The 19,239-nt window shown below is 37.0% G+C and overlaps 1 protein-coding gene across 5 annotated transcripts in view; it reads right to left on the minus strand.

Annotated features, from left to right (window-relative positions):
* The window catches only part of hdac4 (histone deacetylase 4), a 264,950-nt gene that overhangs the window by 47,837 nt on the left and 197,874 nt on the right, over window positions 1-19,239 (minus strand). For 4 of the 5 annotated variants that reach the window (XM_067444476.1, XM_067444475.1, XM_067444478.1 and 1 more), the window contains 5 exons: window positions 16,106-16,349; window positions 15,831-15,964; window positions 11,432-11,534; window positions 7,210-7,256; window positions 362-469 (listed from right to left, as the gene is read on the minus strand). In XM_067444476.1, the coding sequence (XP_067300577.1) occupies window positions 362-469; window positions 7,210-7,256; window positions 11,432-11,534; window positions 15,831-15,964; window positions 16,106-16,349 (636 nt within the window). The remainder of the gene's footprint in view (window positions 1-361; window positions 470-7,209; window positions 7,257-11,431; window positions 11,535-15,830; window positions 15,965-16,105; window positions 16,350-19,239) is intronic. The other variant, XM_067444477.1, reaches the window with a different exon arrangement.

The following is a 19,239-nucleotide window of genomic DNA, read 5'->3' on the forward strand; positions in this document are numbered from 1 at the left end:
GAGCAAGAGGACTTTAAGTCTGCTAATGCGTGATACTACATCACCTCACACTGGGCCGCCTCCAGCTGCCTGATTTTATTATCCTTCCTCACTTCAGAGGATATTATTTTATCCAGAGATAGATAAAGAAAAGATTGCAGCTGGTGCATTATGTAGGTGTACTGTGTTTTTCTGGGCATGCTTAGGGCTGAGGCATTTTTTTGTTGTTGAGCCGTGTCATCTGTGAATGCGATGCTAGACGTATTTCGGTGTGTTCAGGGAGATAAGCGGAAATCCCACTTGTGAAACGCATAATTCAGACCTTAAATTCTGACTGGATGTGCATTAAACGTACACCTGTGACCAGTGAGTGTGGTCTTACCCTCAACTCTCCTGAAGCCACCTTAAAGACCAGATCCACGACTGATCCCACAGCCAGACGAGCAGCACTGGACGAGTGGACTTCATTCCAGATAGTGTCACTGTCAACCTGTGAACACACACAAGCACATGTCTGTTGCATTTAGGCTGCAGATGATCCAATGCTGGGAATGCTGTCAAACGTGACTGTTTGTTCATTTACTCACATTCATTCAAATGCAAGAGCAATTGTAAAAACAGATCATAATAATGATAAAAAAAAATTAAAAAAAATCAGTTTATGAAACTAATTAAGCCAGCAGATATGATTTATATCTTAAAGGGATAGTTCACTTTGCAATGAAAATTCTGCCATCCTTTACTGACCCTCAAGTTTTTTCAAACCTGCATGAATTTCTTTCTTCAGCTGAACACAAGGGAAGATATTTTGAAGAACGTCAGTAACATAACAGTTAACTGGAGCCACTGACTTCCATCTTCCCTTGTGTTCAGCTGAAGAAAGAAATTCATACAGGTTTGAAACAACTTGAGGGTGAGTAAAAGATGACAGAATTTTTATTTTAAAGTGAACTATCCCTTTAATATACTATTGTATGTCTTATACTTAAAAATGTAGAAGTGAGTCCAATATAAAATATATAATAAAACATAAATTAAATACATACACACACGCAAATATGTATAATAAAATATTATATGAATACTACATTTAAAATATTAAATATAACAACAAAAAAGAATAAATGACTACAAATAATAAAGAGAAGAGGGTAGTGTCATTTGATGTTATTATTATTGAAGTTAACATGTATATACTTTTTTATCCTTTACACAATACGTTCTTGTATTTGTTATAATTTAAAAATATATAACAGAAAATAAAATGGTTGACAAAAAAGGTAAAATAAACCAATTTTAAATATTATATCAAATATTAAAAACAAATTATTAATAAAAAATAGTAAATAGTATTGTGCATTTGAGGTTATTAAGATGCATTGTTTGCTACATACAAATCATTAGTCCTATTTTGGTTATTCCAGTTGTAGTGTACTTAAAATCATTGTATTTAGAGCAATGGCTAGTCAATTAAATGGTATGGGCAAATATGGCACCCTCATTTAGTAAAACAATGAACAATATTCAGCAGTTTGTATAAGATGTCTCTCCTCAAGAAGCCATGCATGCATGATGAAGAGGGAAAGAGTCTCGCACCAGTGATTTCTCACTACTGACGGACGACACAAGAGAGAAGCGAGACGTTTGTTCAAGCGGACGGCAAACAGAACCAGAGAGGCTTGAGTACACGAGGCCCGAACACCCAACCGTTCCCAAACATCCTCTTATTTACCATTCTCATTCTCACAGAGATGCTTAATTGCCCGGCAAGCAGGAAGAGAAAACGCCACGCCGAGATTGACCCACAAAGAAGCCAGAGGTCTGTTCGACACCTAATGTACAACCCGAAGGACACAAGCATGCTGGAAGTTTAGGGCAGACAGGCTAAGAATGCAAGTTTATTCTGTGACATGAAGGCAAATAGTGGCGGGAGAGACTGGCTCGGAAAGGGGGGTATTGCCAGAATGCTTAGAGACAGAAAACAGCCATTCATCAGGCACTAGTGATTATGCTCACACACGTCTGCCCTACAGCCTGCAATTACTGCACAAATGAACACACACACACACACACACACACACACACACATGAGCACAGTGCACTTAAATGGGGTCATGGGTAAAACAGGGAATAATTCATGAGGTGTAAACTACGGCTCTACAGATCAACAGGTGCTCAAAGAGCAGAATAACATCTTTTACACGGCAAGTTTGATATGAAGTGCCATTAATAATTAATAGTGTTTAGCCATGACAAGCATCAACATTCCTATTGCTCGTAACTGGGGATAGGTAACCTCGGCATGAATGAGACCTGGGGACAGGTGCATTAACTTAACCATTATGCTAAGACTGTGTCTAGAGTGACCAACAAGCAGTCTTACTTTTCGGATTCAAATGAGACCTGTGTGAAACTGACTTGAAAGAAGTTATGAACAGCATTAAAGAACAAATGACAACTTATAAGACTAGCCTTGGTAGTTTAAGCAACCAGTACCTGGAATCCACATATAAAGACCAGAATGTCATAAAAACTTGAGCCATTAAGTAATCTCCATAACCAAAATAGCTCTTATATTAGATTGCTTAGCATAGAGCAATAATGCTCATACTTTTTTTCAGAAAATGTACAAATCATTTTTTAAAATATTTAAAATATTTTGTTGCTGTTTTTTAACAGTAAAAATAATATTAAAAAACTATTTATTTAAATAAAAAAATCTATTTATTGTAAAATGTATAATATATAATTATATAATACATAATTTCTGGTTTAAAATAAATACAAATAATATATCAAAAATGTATACATTAAAATACATTTTATATATATATATATATAATGCACACACACACATTTTTTAATAAAATAAATATTTATATTTTCTGTAGTACAATGTGCATTTGTTCCGAAAAAAAAAACCATCAAGTGCCTGTTTTATGTGATTTTATTTAGCTATTTTACGTATTTAAAATTATACAACATTTATATTTTTTGAATACAACAATTATAAACATTAAATTATAAATGACAGTATAATAATTTGTAATAATATATAATATAAAAATACTGTTGAAATAAATATATAAAAGTAATTCAATTATTCAATAATTTTTTAAGTGTTATATTTTATGTTGCTGTTTTCAATATTTAAAATTATATAATTATATAATTATATAAAAATATTATATATTATACATTAAATATTATACATTAGTTTACTATAATTTATTAATATATATTACTATAATTTATTAATTTAATATATATATATATATAAATACTGTTTAAATACACACACAATTAATTAAAATGTGCAAATAATTATTGCATACAATATTAAATAATATTGCAAACAATATTAAGCTAACTTTTAAATAAAAAGGGGATAAAAGCTTTTCCCCTTTGGCTTTCTGTGGTTCAATGTGCATTGCACAGAAAAATAGGCAATGATACAAACTTTTATATATATATATATATATATATATATATATATATATATATATATATACTGTACAATGCATTTGAACTAGTGAAAGAAATGTTTTTAAAATTGTGCAAGTTACACAAAAAGTCTTGTTTTGAACATCTCTAACAGACAGCCAATAAAACATCTCTCTCCTCCACGCCATCATCACGCTCTAGCTGCAGTACGGTTCTCTAATAAACCACCTGCAAACACTGCACTCATTTCTGTTAAAGTGCTCGAAACATCTAGAGGGAGGAATATTAGGACAGTCTGCATGAGGACGGGAGGCCTGAAATAAGCACTTAATGAAACAACAAGCTGGCAACAAGAAAGACGGAGAGAGGGAAGTGAGAAATCTGGAGAACCGCTGAGGCGCTCCGAAGGGGTTTACGAACCCGGGTCTCCCTCTCAGCATACAAATCCTACATCCATTTATGAATTCAGCTTTTCAATGGCATGAGCGCTCAAGGGCAACGTAAAAAAACTCTGGCCTTTTCAAGCTCCGCCAAGAACGACTTTGTCACGAATTACAAGCCCGTGGTGCATTTCAAAAAGAAAAAAAAATGAATCGGGGGACAGTGAGAGAGAAAGCTAGGGAAATGAGAGAGAGTGAGCTAATGAAAGAGAGCACGATGAAGGAATATAGTGTAGAAATAAATGGAAAAGAGAGCAAAAGGATGTGAAATATAGAAATGTGACTTCAATGGGATTTCTAGGATATAAGTCTTTGAGTCTGGAGTGAAACGCTGATGTCTTATAATACTGCCTACACTGGCAGAGCCACTATAAAACACTAATGAGAATAAATAATACAAAAGAAAAACACTGAAAAGTCATTTTTATGACATCAATCTTTCAATATTGTTGCCGTTAAAACCATTAAGCATTAGCGCACATTTAGCACTATATGTAGTTTAAAGCAAATGAAAAAAAAAAAAAAAAACTTGGCAAAAGACATGAAACCCTTCAGCGTGGCCCGTGGTGTAAAGGCGGTTTGGGGGTGCAGGTCTCGGGCAGGGCTGGGGAGCGTGTTGGAATGAACAAGCACAGTTTATCTTCACCCTGACAGGCTAATTTTTGGTCTAGAGATGCAGGAAGACAACAATTTTGTTCCATTTCCATAAAAGAGTCCAGAGCCCTTCTGTTTCTCACCATTGAGCTCAAAGACTGTGACTTCAGCCAGACGGGATCGCCTGCCATTTATCAGTCCCCCCCAACCGCCCTGCCTGAGGTCACTCCATTACACACACACACACACACACACACACACACACACTTTAAAATTTACTGTTTTATGGTTTTATTTTCTCTTATGCTAACTAAGGCATTTGTTTAATCAAAACCAGTAAGAAAAAAAATGTAATTACATTATTATTCCAATACACATAACTTCACCAACATCCACCTCATTGCGTCTGGAAGCACAAATACAGCACAAAACAGCACAATCATCATATTAGTCTGATTTCTGAAGGATCATGTGACACTGAAGACTGCAGTAATGATGCTAATTTTTTTTTAGCTTTGCATCAGTTCAAATAGAAAACAGTTATTTTAAATTGAAATATTATTTCACAATATTACTGATTTTATTGTATTTTTGATTAAACAAATGCAGCCTTGGTGAGCAGAAGAGACTCAAAAACATAAAACAAAACTTTTCCAAACTTTTGACAGGTAATATTTATAGACACACACTACCATTCAAATGTTTGAAAGCTGCGTTTGATTAAAAATATAGCACAAACAGCAGTATTGTGGAATATTATGACAATGTAAAATATCTCTTTTCTATTGAAATATATCGCAAAATGTGATAAATTCCTCTGATGTTAAAGCTGAATTTTCAGCATCATTACTCCAGTCTTCAGTGTCACATGATCCTTCAGAAATCATTCTGATATGATGCTTTGCTTTCCAAGAAACATATTATTATTATTATCAATGTTAAACACAATTGTGCTACTTTATATTTGTTTGTGGAAACCATTTGATATTATAAAAAGTTTTATAATTATGATTATTATTTGTTGAAAATAAGAATTTAATTATGTAACGGTAAAATATTCCTGTCTTTATATTTTGCGTATAAAATGTTGTTTCCAGGTGGTCAGATTAAATAGTCTTTTGATCCAATATACACTTCCTCTCCTATGATTTTGCGTGATTAGATGTGTATAGCAACTACACATATTTGGAACTAGTTCAATGTTAAAATGAACAGAAACAGAACGAAACTTGAGGAGTTTGTTAGAAGAGCTCACACAAAATGTATTACATGTATATTTCTTTGATTACTCCTTCAGGGTCGGTCAGAAATCTTGGAGTAATCTTTGATGACCAGCTGTCCTTCAAAGACCACATCTCGAAGACGGCTCGGTCATGCAGGTTTGCATTGCACAACATCAAGAAAATCAGACCGTTCCTTACGGAGCATGCAGCACAGCTTCTTGTCCAAGCCCTGGTCATTTCTAGACTTGACTATTGCAATGCGCTTCTGGCTGGACTTCCATCTTGTGCAATCAAACCGCTGCAAATGATCCAGAACGCTGCAGCACGTCTTGTCTTCAATGAGCCCAAAAGGGCTCATGTCACACCTCTATTCATCTCTCTACATTGGCTGCCACTCGCTGCCCGGATCAAATTCAAAGCCCTGACTCTTGCTTATGGATCTTCCACAAGCGCAGCACCCGCATACTTCGACTCACTCCTACGAGTCTACACACCCACCAGAAGCCTTCGCTCAGCTAATGAGCGAAGGCTTGTGGTACCATCACAGAGAGGCATGAAATCCCTCTCTAGAACTTTTTCTTTCATTGTTCCTTGTTGGTGGAACGATCTTCCGTCCTCCATACGCACAACAGAATCACTCGCTTCATTCAAAAGACAGGTAAAAACTCATCTCTTCCATGAGCACTTAATCTTACATAAAAAAAAAAAAAAACCTCTTTCCCCCTCTATTTCTCCTTTCTTCTTTCTTTTTCTGGTCTTTGCTACTCTGAGCAGTGTACAAATCTTGGTATTTAGGGCACTTTTTGTGTTTCGTTGCCTCTTCTTGACAGATCGCTTCCTGTTCTCCTGAGTTGTAAGTCGCTTTGGATAAAAGCGTCTGCTAAATGCATAAATGTAAATGTACATTTTTAATCTTCTTTTAAAAACGTCCTTATTTGCATGGTACAATTAACATCCTTCTAGCTCAAACAAAAGAACATATTAATCCTAAGGAATTTATGAAATAATAAAATGCATATTTTGAATGCAATGTAAATGAATTATCATATTTTCCTAAACAGCCATGATTAGGTCCAATAGTTGCAACAGGCTAAGCCCTGGAAAAAAAGAATACTTTCCCTTTGACGTATGAATATGTCAACAAAAAGCGAGAGCGCGCACGTATACTTTCACATGAACCGTCGCTCCATTCATTACACAAAACCATTCACGATCCGTCATAATCATTGACCTACTCCAGCAGGGGAGGGCACGAGCAGAATGAGAGAAGTGAGGATGAGTACTTCCTGTTCCAGAGTCGTGAAAGAGTGTGGCTGACACTGTCCACTCAGCACTGAAGAACAAGTCCATCCATTCATTCATCATCATCAGAGAATACACACACACACACAGCTTGTTTATAGAAAACATCTGGACACAATTACCCGCTCTGCAGAAAGGAGAGCAACAGTTTTTGTTGCCGCTGGAGTTCGGGGGAGGGAGAACAAACAGGGCTGTTATTTACCCACGGGAAAGAAAGAGAAACTCACCCCGATTCCTCCGCACGGCAGTCTCACGAACATGGGTGTCACTGAGCCTGAGAGAGAGAGAGAGAGAGAGAGAGAGAGAGAGAGAGAGAGAGAGAGAGAGAGAGAGAGAGAGAGAGAGAGAGAGAGAGAGAGACATGAGAGTTGTGTGAGCTCTACAACATCATTGATCTAATCATCTTCACGGGAATATCAAGATGAATACATGAGTTATTTCAGGCCTATTTCAGTTATTTAGGCTAGCAGTGTTTTTCACCACTTTTTCTGAAATCTACTTTTACTGAATCTGGAGCACCTCGGTGAAAGAGCTAATTTTATAGTTGTGAACTTCCAGTTTGGTAAGGCAAAGATGAGACAAAATGATGCCAAGACAAGATGTATTTTTATTGTGTTATCTTTCCTGGCGGCACAATCATACAGCATGACTAGTGTAGTCTGATTCATGCATGCAAGCTTATGAGCTCTTTTTTTTTTTTTTTTTTTTTTTTTAGCAAATCAAAAACATACAGTGCAAACAGTGCCATTTTATTTGTGAACTAATTGACTCATATGTGCTGATTCATTTAGGTGAATTTAAAAACCATAAAGTGCAATCCATGTTATCTGATTCACATATTATTAACTGAATCTTTTTAGTGAATCCAAAACAGAGTGCAACCAGTGTCATTTGATTCATGAACCCATGATTCTAATAAGCCAGTTCTTTTTGGTGAAAATATTGTGCAACCCATCTCATTTGATTCATGAAACAATGACTCTTATGATCCAGCTCTTTTAAAGGGTCATGAAACCCTAAACCAAATTTTCTGAGATATTAACAGAATTATGTGTTGAGCATAATATAATGTTACCATTCATCTGTTTTCATTGTAGGAGAAAAGAGTAAATTTTAAAGTTTAAAGGGATAGATCACCCAAAAATGAGAATGTGATGTTTATCTGCTTACCCCCAGGCATCCAAGATATAGGTGTGTTTGTTTCTTCAGTAGAACACAAATTAAGATTTTTAACTCCAACCGTAGCTTGTATAATGCATGTTAATGGGGTCTAACTAGAATTAGACATGCATTATACGAGCATCTTGGATGCCCTGGGGGTGTAAGCAGAAAAACATCAAATTTTCCTTTTTGAGTGAACTATCCCTTTAAATTCATCTTCTGTGACGTTTTCTCATACTATAGTACGGTGATGACTCATCAGAGTCTCTATTATTAATGAGAACGATTGTCTTTATCCTATGAGAAGATGACTCGCTTATTAACACAGCAGCACGCGTTGATTGACAGGCGCTTCAAAGAGTGAGATCACATTCAGTAAGTGAGAGATGTATTAATGGATCAAAATAAGTGTTTGTTTTTTGCTTTGTAACAGTTTCTGCGTTGCACACGTTGTCTTCCATAGATCCTGAATCTTCTAAATAAATGCGATTCATCCACACTGTGAGTGTAACCGCTCTTTATGACACCTTAACCATTCAAAAGGCTTATAAAACGCTGCAAAAAAAGTCTCAAAAGTTATCAATGATGCAACAGCGTGTTCTTATATATATATTTTCTATGCAGAGAACATGCGAATGGCAGTGCACTTGTTTGTGCAATAAATGATAGATGTCACAGGATATGTACTTTAAGTATTTGTGTTATTTACAGTGAGCTTACATAACCATGTGTATAATGCTGAAAAGGGGGTTTCATGACCCTTTAAAGGTGCATTGTGTACATTTTAGTGGTATCTAGTGGTGATGAGGTTGCGAATAATAACCGCTCCCTTTCGAAGCTACAGTGGCTGACACAGGACAAATATATCATCATCTGAGACAGCAGAGTAGCTAGCGCTCTGAAGAGCAGTTTGTAACAGTAGAAACATGGCATCACAAAATGGTGACTTCACTGTAAGGGGACCCGCGGTGTATGTACATAGAAATGACTTAAGATAATATAAGAAAATTAAGTAAGATATTTGATATAATATAAACTATAATATAACAAATTATAATATAATATAAATAATAATATAAACTGATTATTATGTAAGGTCTTTATACATCACTGAAAACATAGCTACGTATATTAGATTGCATTTCTGTCAATAGTGCACAGTGCACCTTTAAATGAATCAAAAACAGTGCAAACAATGTAATTTGACTCAAATGACTTATGAGATTATTCTTTTTAGTGAATCACAAATATAGTACAATCAGTATAGTCTGATTCCCCATTCAATTACCTTTTTTAGTGAATCAAACAGTATCATTTGATTCACAATCAACAGACTTTAATAAGCTGGTTCTTTAAAAAATGATCAAAAACACCAATGTAGTTTGATTCACAAACAAATGACTCTTACAAGCAGACTATTTTTATTGAACCAAAAACGTATACAGTAGTGTGAACAATAAGATCTGATTCATGATTCAATGACTCTTATGAGCCAGTTCTTTTCAGGAATTGGTCAAAAAGATTGTTTTGAATCAGTCTGATGCATATTTCACAACATGAACTCACTAAATCCATCAGATTGGATACTGAATTAATATATGACACACTTACTGAACCGCAAGTCATTTCAAACAATAATTTCCATCTTGCAAGAAGTAATTTTAATACATTGAATACAGTAACTTAAAACCACTTTTTTTCACATGAAGATGTGCTGCGTCCCAATCCGCCTAGCTATATGCCCTAAAAGTACATATTGTATTTGTGAAGAAAAAGTACGTACTTTTGAGTGTGTAGCAGAATAGTAGGCCAGGTTTGAGATATATAACTTTGTCATAATTGAGTCTATCCTGTCACTGTTTAAATGCCCTGTCAATCATCTCATCATAGATCAAACCCTCCACATTCAAATTCATTTAATGTCCTACCGTATCAGAGAGAAATGTAGCAGCAGGTTGAACTGCTGGGTCTTTCATGTGGAGACTCCTCATGTGTTTGCAATTTCCATAACGAAGCATTTAAAAGTTAATGACCAAACATATCATTACAAAAGTTAACAATGCTATTGCAGATGATATATAATGCGGTTAACATTGAATAAATATCTTTTCGTCAAGTTAGATACTGATAATCACTCCAACCCCTTTATGTAAACCTCTCGCATCAGCCATGTTTGCAGTTTTTAAGACTTTTTTATTAGTGTTTGTAGTTCTAATCAAATCCTCATCCAATGTGCAATAGGTTGTGGGCAATATTAGCCATTAGAGTGTACACGGATATGGACTTGATATGAAAAAGTAGACCATCCGAGCATCTTTGCAATACACATTTCAACATGATTTGGGACACGCAAATTTTAATTTTAAATTCTATTTAGGATGGATAGTAAGCGAATTGGGACACAGCAAATTTTCTTAAAAAATGTTGTGCAAGAAAATGCCATTAGTACATAATGCAATGCAATAGCAAAAGACGTCCTTTTGACGCACATAAATAGACCAACATTTTTTTTTTAAAAATCAGCACAGATGGACCACCAACCAAGAGTACTCAAAAAATGACCACAATGACCATCCCTGGTTATTAGTGCACACAAACACATGCAATAATCCAACATTTCTCAATGAGGCAAAGCATCTATTGATTAAAATTGCCCTGTTTTTCAAATCAATCGAGCTTCTAAAGCAACACATTGTTGCAACTAACATCAAAAGTCTGTTAATCAGATAGGTGGAAACTGAGCAGTCTAAACTGTGATGTCCTTTCTGTACCTGACAAGTGTGAAGTATCCATGCATGTGCGTGCGTGTGTGTGTGTGTGTAAGTGGGCATGTCGTTTAAGCATGTGTTTGATCGCTGCATGAGGGGGCTGGAGCTGAAGTCATGGAAAACTGCATGTGTGGTTGTTATTGGCAGAGAGGTGACGGCCCTGACAGACAGCTCAGGGGCAGACTCAGATCAAGGCCATGACTGATGAAAGCAGAGAGTGAGCTGACGGGGGGAACGCAAGGGAGTTCGGGATGGGGAGGGAACAACAACGGGCCAAAAAAAGAAATGAAACCAATTGCTGCATTTAGGAAACATGTTGTAAGGCGGATCTGGCTGCAGAAGCGTAAATAATGTGGATAATTGCAGAAGTCCAAGCGCAGCGCTTCACGGGCTAATAACTGAGGCCGTCAGAGGCTCCAACTGTCGCACGGAGAGAAATACAACAATGCGCTCATTCACAAAAGTCATTCAGATTCAGCCTATGGCGTAGTCAGGTGTGTGTATGTGTGTGTTCTCTTACTGTCCAGTTTCTGTCTGAGTGGATTGGTTCCATAAAGCAGCACATGGGGCTCAGAGTGGACCGTCTGTAGCTCCTCCAGAGTGGCTTTTCTGCCTCGAATACACTGCAAAACATTAAAGAGAGAGTTATGATCTGCGTATTCCATTTGACATGATCCGTTTCAATCTCTTACACTAGTAGCAAGATTTTTTGAGACTTGCTAATATCATGAAAAAAAGTTGTTAATTGTAATACAGCAATTTTATTTATATTTCATGTTCTTAATTGGAACTTTTGTTTATGAACTTTTCCGAAAGTTTATGGTGGGTAAGATCGTTTGCCAAACTGTACATTCATCTTACCCAGATAAAAGTAGTCTGTCATATACAAGAGATGAACAAAACTAAACTGAACTCAAACAATTTTTTACATTTACATTTTACACTTTAACCAAAGTGACTTACATTGCATTAAGGGTGCGTTCACACTTGTAGTTCGGTTCATTTGGTCCGGACCAAAAAACAAAAACAAAACATAATAGTCCTGGTCCGCTTAGCGTTCACACGGGCATTTTTAACAGCGAACCTAAAGTTACCGGACCAAAGGCACGGGGAGACGCTCACAACCTGATTGGTCGGCTTATATGACGTAGGAGCTCGTTTACCGAACATGCAAAACAATGCTGTGTGTGGATTACACGCGCGGGCATTTTATGCGTGTACATATGGCATTATTTTTTACCAGAGAACTCATGAAGAGCTCATGAAATGTTCAAAACATTCAAAACAATGCTGTGTGCTGGATTAAATGCGATCATTTTATGCGTAACACATATGGCATTATTTTTACCCGCTGAGAACTCATGAAGAGCTCATAAAATGTTCAAAACATTCAAAACAGCAGCAGGATTTCCTCCGTTGTGCAGAAAAGAGACGGCCGTTCTGTCGTCTGTAAGTTACCTGCTAATAATGGGCAACACAGGAACTTTGATGAGAAGAGCCAGGTATGCTTTTTGTGAGTTTTTTCTAGCATTTTCGAAACATGCTCGTCTGACCAAATATTGATTAGGCACCTCCTCGTTGCTCTACGTTTGCCCTTTAACGTTGAAGTTACTCATTTTGGATACACCGATCTTTCCGCGTCGTCAAATCAGCTGCATTATGAGTCGCATCTTGTGACATTACGTCCGGTTTTTGGTCCGTTTACATGTCTTTGGTCCGTGTTGCGTTCATATATCAATCGAACCGCACCAGAGTTCGTTTGGAAGCGGACCGAGACCCATCTTTTTAGCGGTCTCGGTCCGCTTGTTTGGTGCGCACCAGGGTTCGGATGGCAGCGTTCACATATGTTCAAATGAACCGCACTAACCAAGCAATCGCACCAGGGTTCGTTTTAATCTAACCAAACATGACAAGTGTGAACGCACCCTAAAGCTATACATGTTTTCAATTAATTTCCTGAGAATTGAACTCATAACCATGGTGCTGCAAGCACTCTGTTGTACTGTTTAAAATTCAGTTAACATTTTTAGAGCCTCAAAATTCAGATTTCAACAAAAATAAAATCACATTTAAACAGGATGGAAATGCATTGAGTTTACATTGTATAAGACTCAATTCCTCGGCTGGGATAGTGTAGAGCTATTTGAAACTGCATCGAAAGCGCAATTTAGACCTTCAATCCATTGCTTTCCGTTGAAGATCACTATATGGAGAAAAATCCTGGAATGTTTTCCTCAAAAACCTTAATTTTATTTTGACTGCAGAAAGAAAGACATGAACATCTTGAATGACATGGGGGTGAGTAAATTATCAGGAAATTTGAATTCTGGAGTGAACTAATCCTTCAACCGTCATCAGCCGAACAGGTAAACTCATCTAAACACTAGTCCACGTTCACAGCCTCATTGTGTTAAAGAGTTAGCAAACCCAAAAATGAAAATGCTGTCATTAATTACTTAGCCTAATGACGTTCGACACCCGTAAGACTTCCGCTCATCTTTGTATTTTGATTGTAGTCACTGTAGTGAGATGGGCTTTGTAACGACGTCTTCAGTGCCTTTTATGGGTCTTGAGAGAGGAAATGACATTGAATGAGCCATTGGATTTCAACAAAAATATCTTCATTTGTGTTCCGAAGTCTTACGGGTGTCGAACGTCATTAGGCTAAGTAATTATTGAGAGAATTTTCATTTTTGGGTGAACTAACCCTTTAATAACCATGCTTCTGTAAACTATTAGAACCTGAACTTTCATTGAAAATGTTTTTAAAGACTGAAAAGAGTTGTTGGAAAGTTTAGTGATGTGACATTGAAGTCATGCAACTGTGGTGTTGTTCGTTTCTAGCCTAAATTTACTCCTTACTCTGACTAAAGTCTGTAGCTGTCTTAGCAGAGCTGAAACAGACCCGCTGTCCACCTCCCACTCCAAACTGGGCCCCACATCCCTGCAGAACAAAGCCGCCGGCCCTCGGAGGTGCCTGAGCTGCTGGATTTGCAATAATGTCATTTTCCCTTTTTTAATAGCTTTGGCCTCCGAGGCACAAACCATCCGAGAGGGAGGCGGACCTGCCCACCTGTGGAAGCGCTCTGGGGAGGGTTCTGCCGAGGTGACACCTGCAACAGGACGTCCTACCTCTCGGATTTAACAGCATTGGTAGTTAAAGAGGGGCCCGCGGGGGCCCGGTGCTGGCTGGCGGCAGCTTAAAACAAACCTACACTCTTTAAGGGCCCCCCTGCTGTAGATTAGGGGGTATTAGAGTCATGACTGCCTTTAATTGAGGCCCAATTCACTGTTTCCATCTCCCAGAACAATAAACATCCCCACCAAGGAGCGAATGTAGGCGAGAGAGCAGACGCGCGTCCGTGCCATTGTCGTGCTTGTTTACTTGTTTGTTTGGAGGAAAACAGAGACTGCAGCTATGCGACTGCCTCTAACAGGCCTGACGCAATGGAGCCAGCGTGGCAGGAGAGATTAGATCCAGCGAGAGCCATTAGGCACCAGCGATCAGGACTCCAGATGATGAGAGAGCTCAGGAATTGCCCTCAGCAGGTGGAGGCAGAGATAAGCAGGCACACACTGCTTTTCTGCTGGAACTTGGGAGGAAAATAGAGCTAAACATCGTAAAATGTGGGAAACGAGTAAAATAACGCTATTTATAGCGCAAAAAGCATACTCTATTTAGCAAAAAATTCATTCGGGCCCACAAGCCTGCAAACAATATTTGGATTTTTATCATTTAAACCTGGAAACCTAAGTTGCCTGACTGTGAAACATTTCAAATTAAATTAAGAAATTAATACTTTTATTCAGCAAGGATGCATTACATTGAACAAAAGTGACAGTTAAGATTTTGACAAAGGTATTATTACAAATTATTGAAAAGTGCTGGGAAAGTTACTATAAAAAAGTAATAAATTACTAGCTACTAATTACATCTTCACCGATTACTGAACTAATTACTCTCTCTAAAAAGTATTGCATTATGTATTGCTAATTCTGTTCTAAATCTCATATCGACCTCTTGGAGAGATTTTAAATCTTTTAAATATATAACATAAAATTGCATTAATTATTATTGAACTAATCAAAGTATTTAAACTGAGAAGTTTATATTAAAAACGTATAGTCATCAAAAGTTAAATTTTGATGTTATCTCTACTAGTGTTTTATATAAAATTGTACTATAGTCTATATAGTATTTAATGCAATTGCATCAGAAATAACTTTAAATTCCAGAAGTAATCCTTTTACTTTTTCAAGTACTATTTTTTTAACTTTCTATTCAAGGAATCCCGTAAAAAAATGTTTTGGCAGCACAACTGTTTTAAATAGAGCAAATCAGCATATTAGAATGATTTTTTAAGGATCATGCGACACTGAAGACAGTATATATTTCAGAAATATTTCATATTATTACTGTTTTACAGTGTTTTTGAGCAAATTCATGCATCCTTGGAAAGCAGAAGATTTTTAACAAATCTTAAAGTGGAACAAACCAACTACCTTTAAAAAAATAATAATAAGTGAGAATTAAATAGTGAAAAGAGAAGTATTTTTATAAGTGCTCTGAGTCATTTGGACCCCCGCTGTAATTGACCAGCACTTCCTCTGCTCTCATATGAAAGCGGTCTGCCTCTTTTTCTCTCCCGGCTCAATTTTCCCTCTAACACACTCAAATCAATTGCACCCCCTCTTTAATGTTGAGTAAAACTCCTTGGTTTATTCATAAAGTCTCATCAAAGGGAGTGTGTGGCTGTGTAACTGATGGCTGAACAGCGCCCTCTACAGATCATAAACACATCCTTCACCTTGCTGAAATTACCATCTTTTCCTAAATATGTTGGTGCTGAAACACCACATTGTTACCACTAAAACAGCAGATAATGTCATACACGGACAGATGTGAGCAAACCAATTACCTCACACTGGCTGCGCAGTCCTGTCTCCTGCAGTCGAGACCAGATGCTCTGGATGCGTCCGGCGTGTTCGGGGTGGATGTTACTGTTCCCACACATGCACTGGTGTTTCTGCATCAGGGTGTCGTACACCAGACCTGTAGGGGCACATACAGTTATTTTAAGGAGGGATACAAACTAATATAAATGTCTTTTATTTAATATCCATTTGCTTAGTTGTTTTCCTTAGTTGTTTAGTTGGTAATCCCATGGCAATGATATCTAATCCAGTGACTGACCGGTGGTAAAGCGCGGTTTGGCCGTTGTTTCCTGCACCACAATAGGAAAGGTTGCTGAGGCTGGTGACGATTGTGCTCTGGACAGGGGTCGATGGCCTGGGAAGGTCACCGACAGTCCAGCCGCCTCCATAGACGCCTGATAGTTTCTCAGCTGATGGATCCTCTGTTGCTCTAGCAGGAGAGCTTGCTGCTCAGAGACAAGAACAGAAGTTTCCCTTGAAATAAATGAACTTTGCAAGTGAATCTGTGGAAACAAACAGGTATATCTTTGGGAGGAAGTTTCATCTTTCATGCAGATGAAAATCAGGTGCATTAGGCTGCCTGCAGTTACACAAATAACCAGCAGGTGGCACTCAAAACATTGAAAAAGACAGACAAGAGCGTTTTATGTAAAAATGCTTCATATTTTGAAAATCAAGGAGAAAGACTTAACTTGTGATATTAATTAAGGTAAGAGTGTTTCAATCTAAACTTCACATATCACAATGCATTGCATCCAGCAATTTAAGACTAAATTTAAGCTGTCCAAAAGGTGAAAAATCAATGCTGCTTTCTATGGGGTATATGAAGGTCTGAAGGCACAGAAGTAGGCTACATATGGATGAGGTTAGTTCGTTGAAAGAATAAGAATTGCATCTAGGTTGGAAGATGAAAATAATTTATAAATATGCCTTTTAAATAAAGATTTACATCACCATTCAAAAGTTTAGTGTTTGTAAGATTGTTTTGGAAAGAAGTCTCTTATGCTCACCAATGACGCATTGAATTGATTAAATATAAAGAAAAGAAAACCCAGCAATATTTTGAAATAATATTAGAATCTAAAATAAATGTTTACGATTTGAATACATTTTGAAATGTAATTTATTTCAGTGATCAAAGCTGAATTTTCAGCATCATTACTCCAGTCTTCAGTGTCACGTGATCTTTCAGAAAACATTTTAATATGCTGATTTGCTGCTCAATAAACATTTCTTATTATCTGTGAAAAAATATTTTTGTGTAAACTTTTTTTCATGATTCTCTGATGAACAGAAAAATCAAAAGAACAGCATTTACTTGAAACAGAAATCTTTAGCATTACACATTTACTCTCACTTTTGACCAATTAAATGATTAACACCCAAAAAGCAGAATCTTACTGACCCCGAACATTTGAACATTAGTGTATATTTCAGTTAATAGTCAAGCATTGTAGCCATCACATTGCTTGGCTATGTTTAATGCTACAGACGATTTCAGCTATACCATATACATTACAAATCACACTGTACGGCATGGATCTAATAAACTTGGGTCAACATGTATGCGGACCGCATGATGATGACACCTACTGAATCATAGGCTACGACACAAGTTATTATAGAAGAATAAAACGTCACCAGCATGTGCCATGTGTGCTTGCAAACTTGCAAATGGAGCTTGAGGTAAGTAGTTGTAAGTTTTAGCGTCACGTTGATCAATACGCCATTTCATGTTGCCATTTTATTGGTTAGACAATAGACACACAGAGATGATCATGCTGCATTTCTGATACTGTCAGAAAATGATCACAGGCTATCTCTGGTCGCGAGACTGTTACACCGTTTAGAAGCCGCTACCACAGATATCGCCACAATTGATCATCTTTCCAGATATGAAGCTTACTCGAGTCTATCCCTGATCATTATACAGTACGGGATGTTATGGTGGTTTAGAAGCAGGTCTGAAACCTTAGAAAGTTCCTTCATACATATGCACTGGCAGCCATCCTCCGTTTCGAACAACAGCTTTACTTAGCTGATGAATATTTCAGTTTGATTGCAGGAACACGCAGAGGGCTTCAAACCCCTGCTGCCCATTAAGAAGAAAACAAGCTGGACCTAAATGATCTCGTTGAGCACAAGTGCCCACCTCCTGTTAAAAGCACTGATTGAGCATCGAGGATCTGTGGTTGCATTAAACAGATAGGAATAATACAAAAAATACACTTGTATTTCAAGGATTGCACAAATAAACTCATATTGAGCATTTTATGTTAATAATAAAAAAAACTTTTATTGAACTATACTGCTTGGACACTGATGAAAATGGGATGCTGTTTGCACAGCAATTTCAGTAGTACAACTGCTCTTTTTGTATTTAACAAACTCACAGATTTTTTTTTCCAGCTTTAAGTAAAAATAGAAGCATGTCTTCAGCTGACTAAGCGCTAGAAAGACAGTTTGTTGTTGGTACAGATCATTCCTGATCATTCTTGATGGTCAATAACCTCTTTTTTCATGACAGGATGCTTGTTGCTGCCCCCTTCTGGTGCTCAATGTGCGTGACATTCCAAGAAACACCATTTATTGTGCATTTCTACATTCCCAAGAGCGACTGACATAGCCTTGTATCTTCCTGCAGCTGCCTGTCATCCTCACTAGGCTGACCACCTGTACAGCATTTTGTGGGAAAATCCCGAGATTGGGAGCTCTGCCCCGCGTCCTGCAAGATGCAAGATGTGTCCTGCAAATCAATTATATGTGTATTATCTTGTTTTCTTCCCTTAATTACCAAAAATTCCACTGGCGCTATCGTCAAATAGCAGGAAAAATAATTAACCAACGCATTTCGTCGAGGGTTTTTTACACTGCTGACGACTGCGTGGACGGAGTAAAGAATCCAGTGTGGATCTCATCAAAAGTGAACTTCTGGTGAAGGTTATATAAAGCTACACCAGCCAAGACTGAACAAGAACATCCTGTTCAAAACTGACAGATCCTAAAAGCACACAACTGAATCTGGTCAAATGCATTTAATGTTTGTGTAGAACATTACTTAGTTGGTACTTATGGAAACTTATTTTAGTATAAAATGTGATTTTACCTGATAGACTGTTATTCAGATTATTAGGGCTGGGCATCGACACAAATTTCATGATTCAATTTCGATTTAAATTCACAAGCTTGCGATTCGATTACATTCTGATCCTGACTCGATATCGATTCATTTGGATATATATATATATATATATATATATATATATATATATATATATATATATATATATATATATATATATATATATATATATATATATATATATATATATATATATCAGGTACAGTATGTACATTTTTCTCAGGAACTTATGCTGTAAACTATACAGGGAA

This window comes from Pseudorasbora parva, chromosome 5, assembly GCF_024679245.1.
Source record: "Pseudorasbora parva isolate DD20220531a chromosome 5, ASM2467924v1, whole genome shotgun sequence".
Lineage (NCBI taxonomy): Eukaryota > Metazoa > Chordata > Actinopteri > Cypriniformes > Gobionidae > Pseudorasbora > Pseudorasbora parva.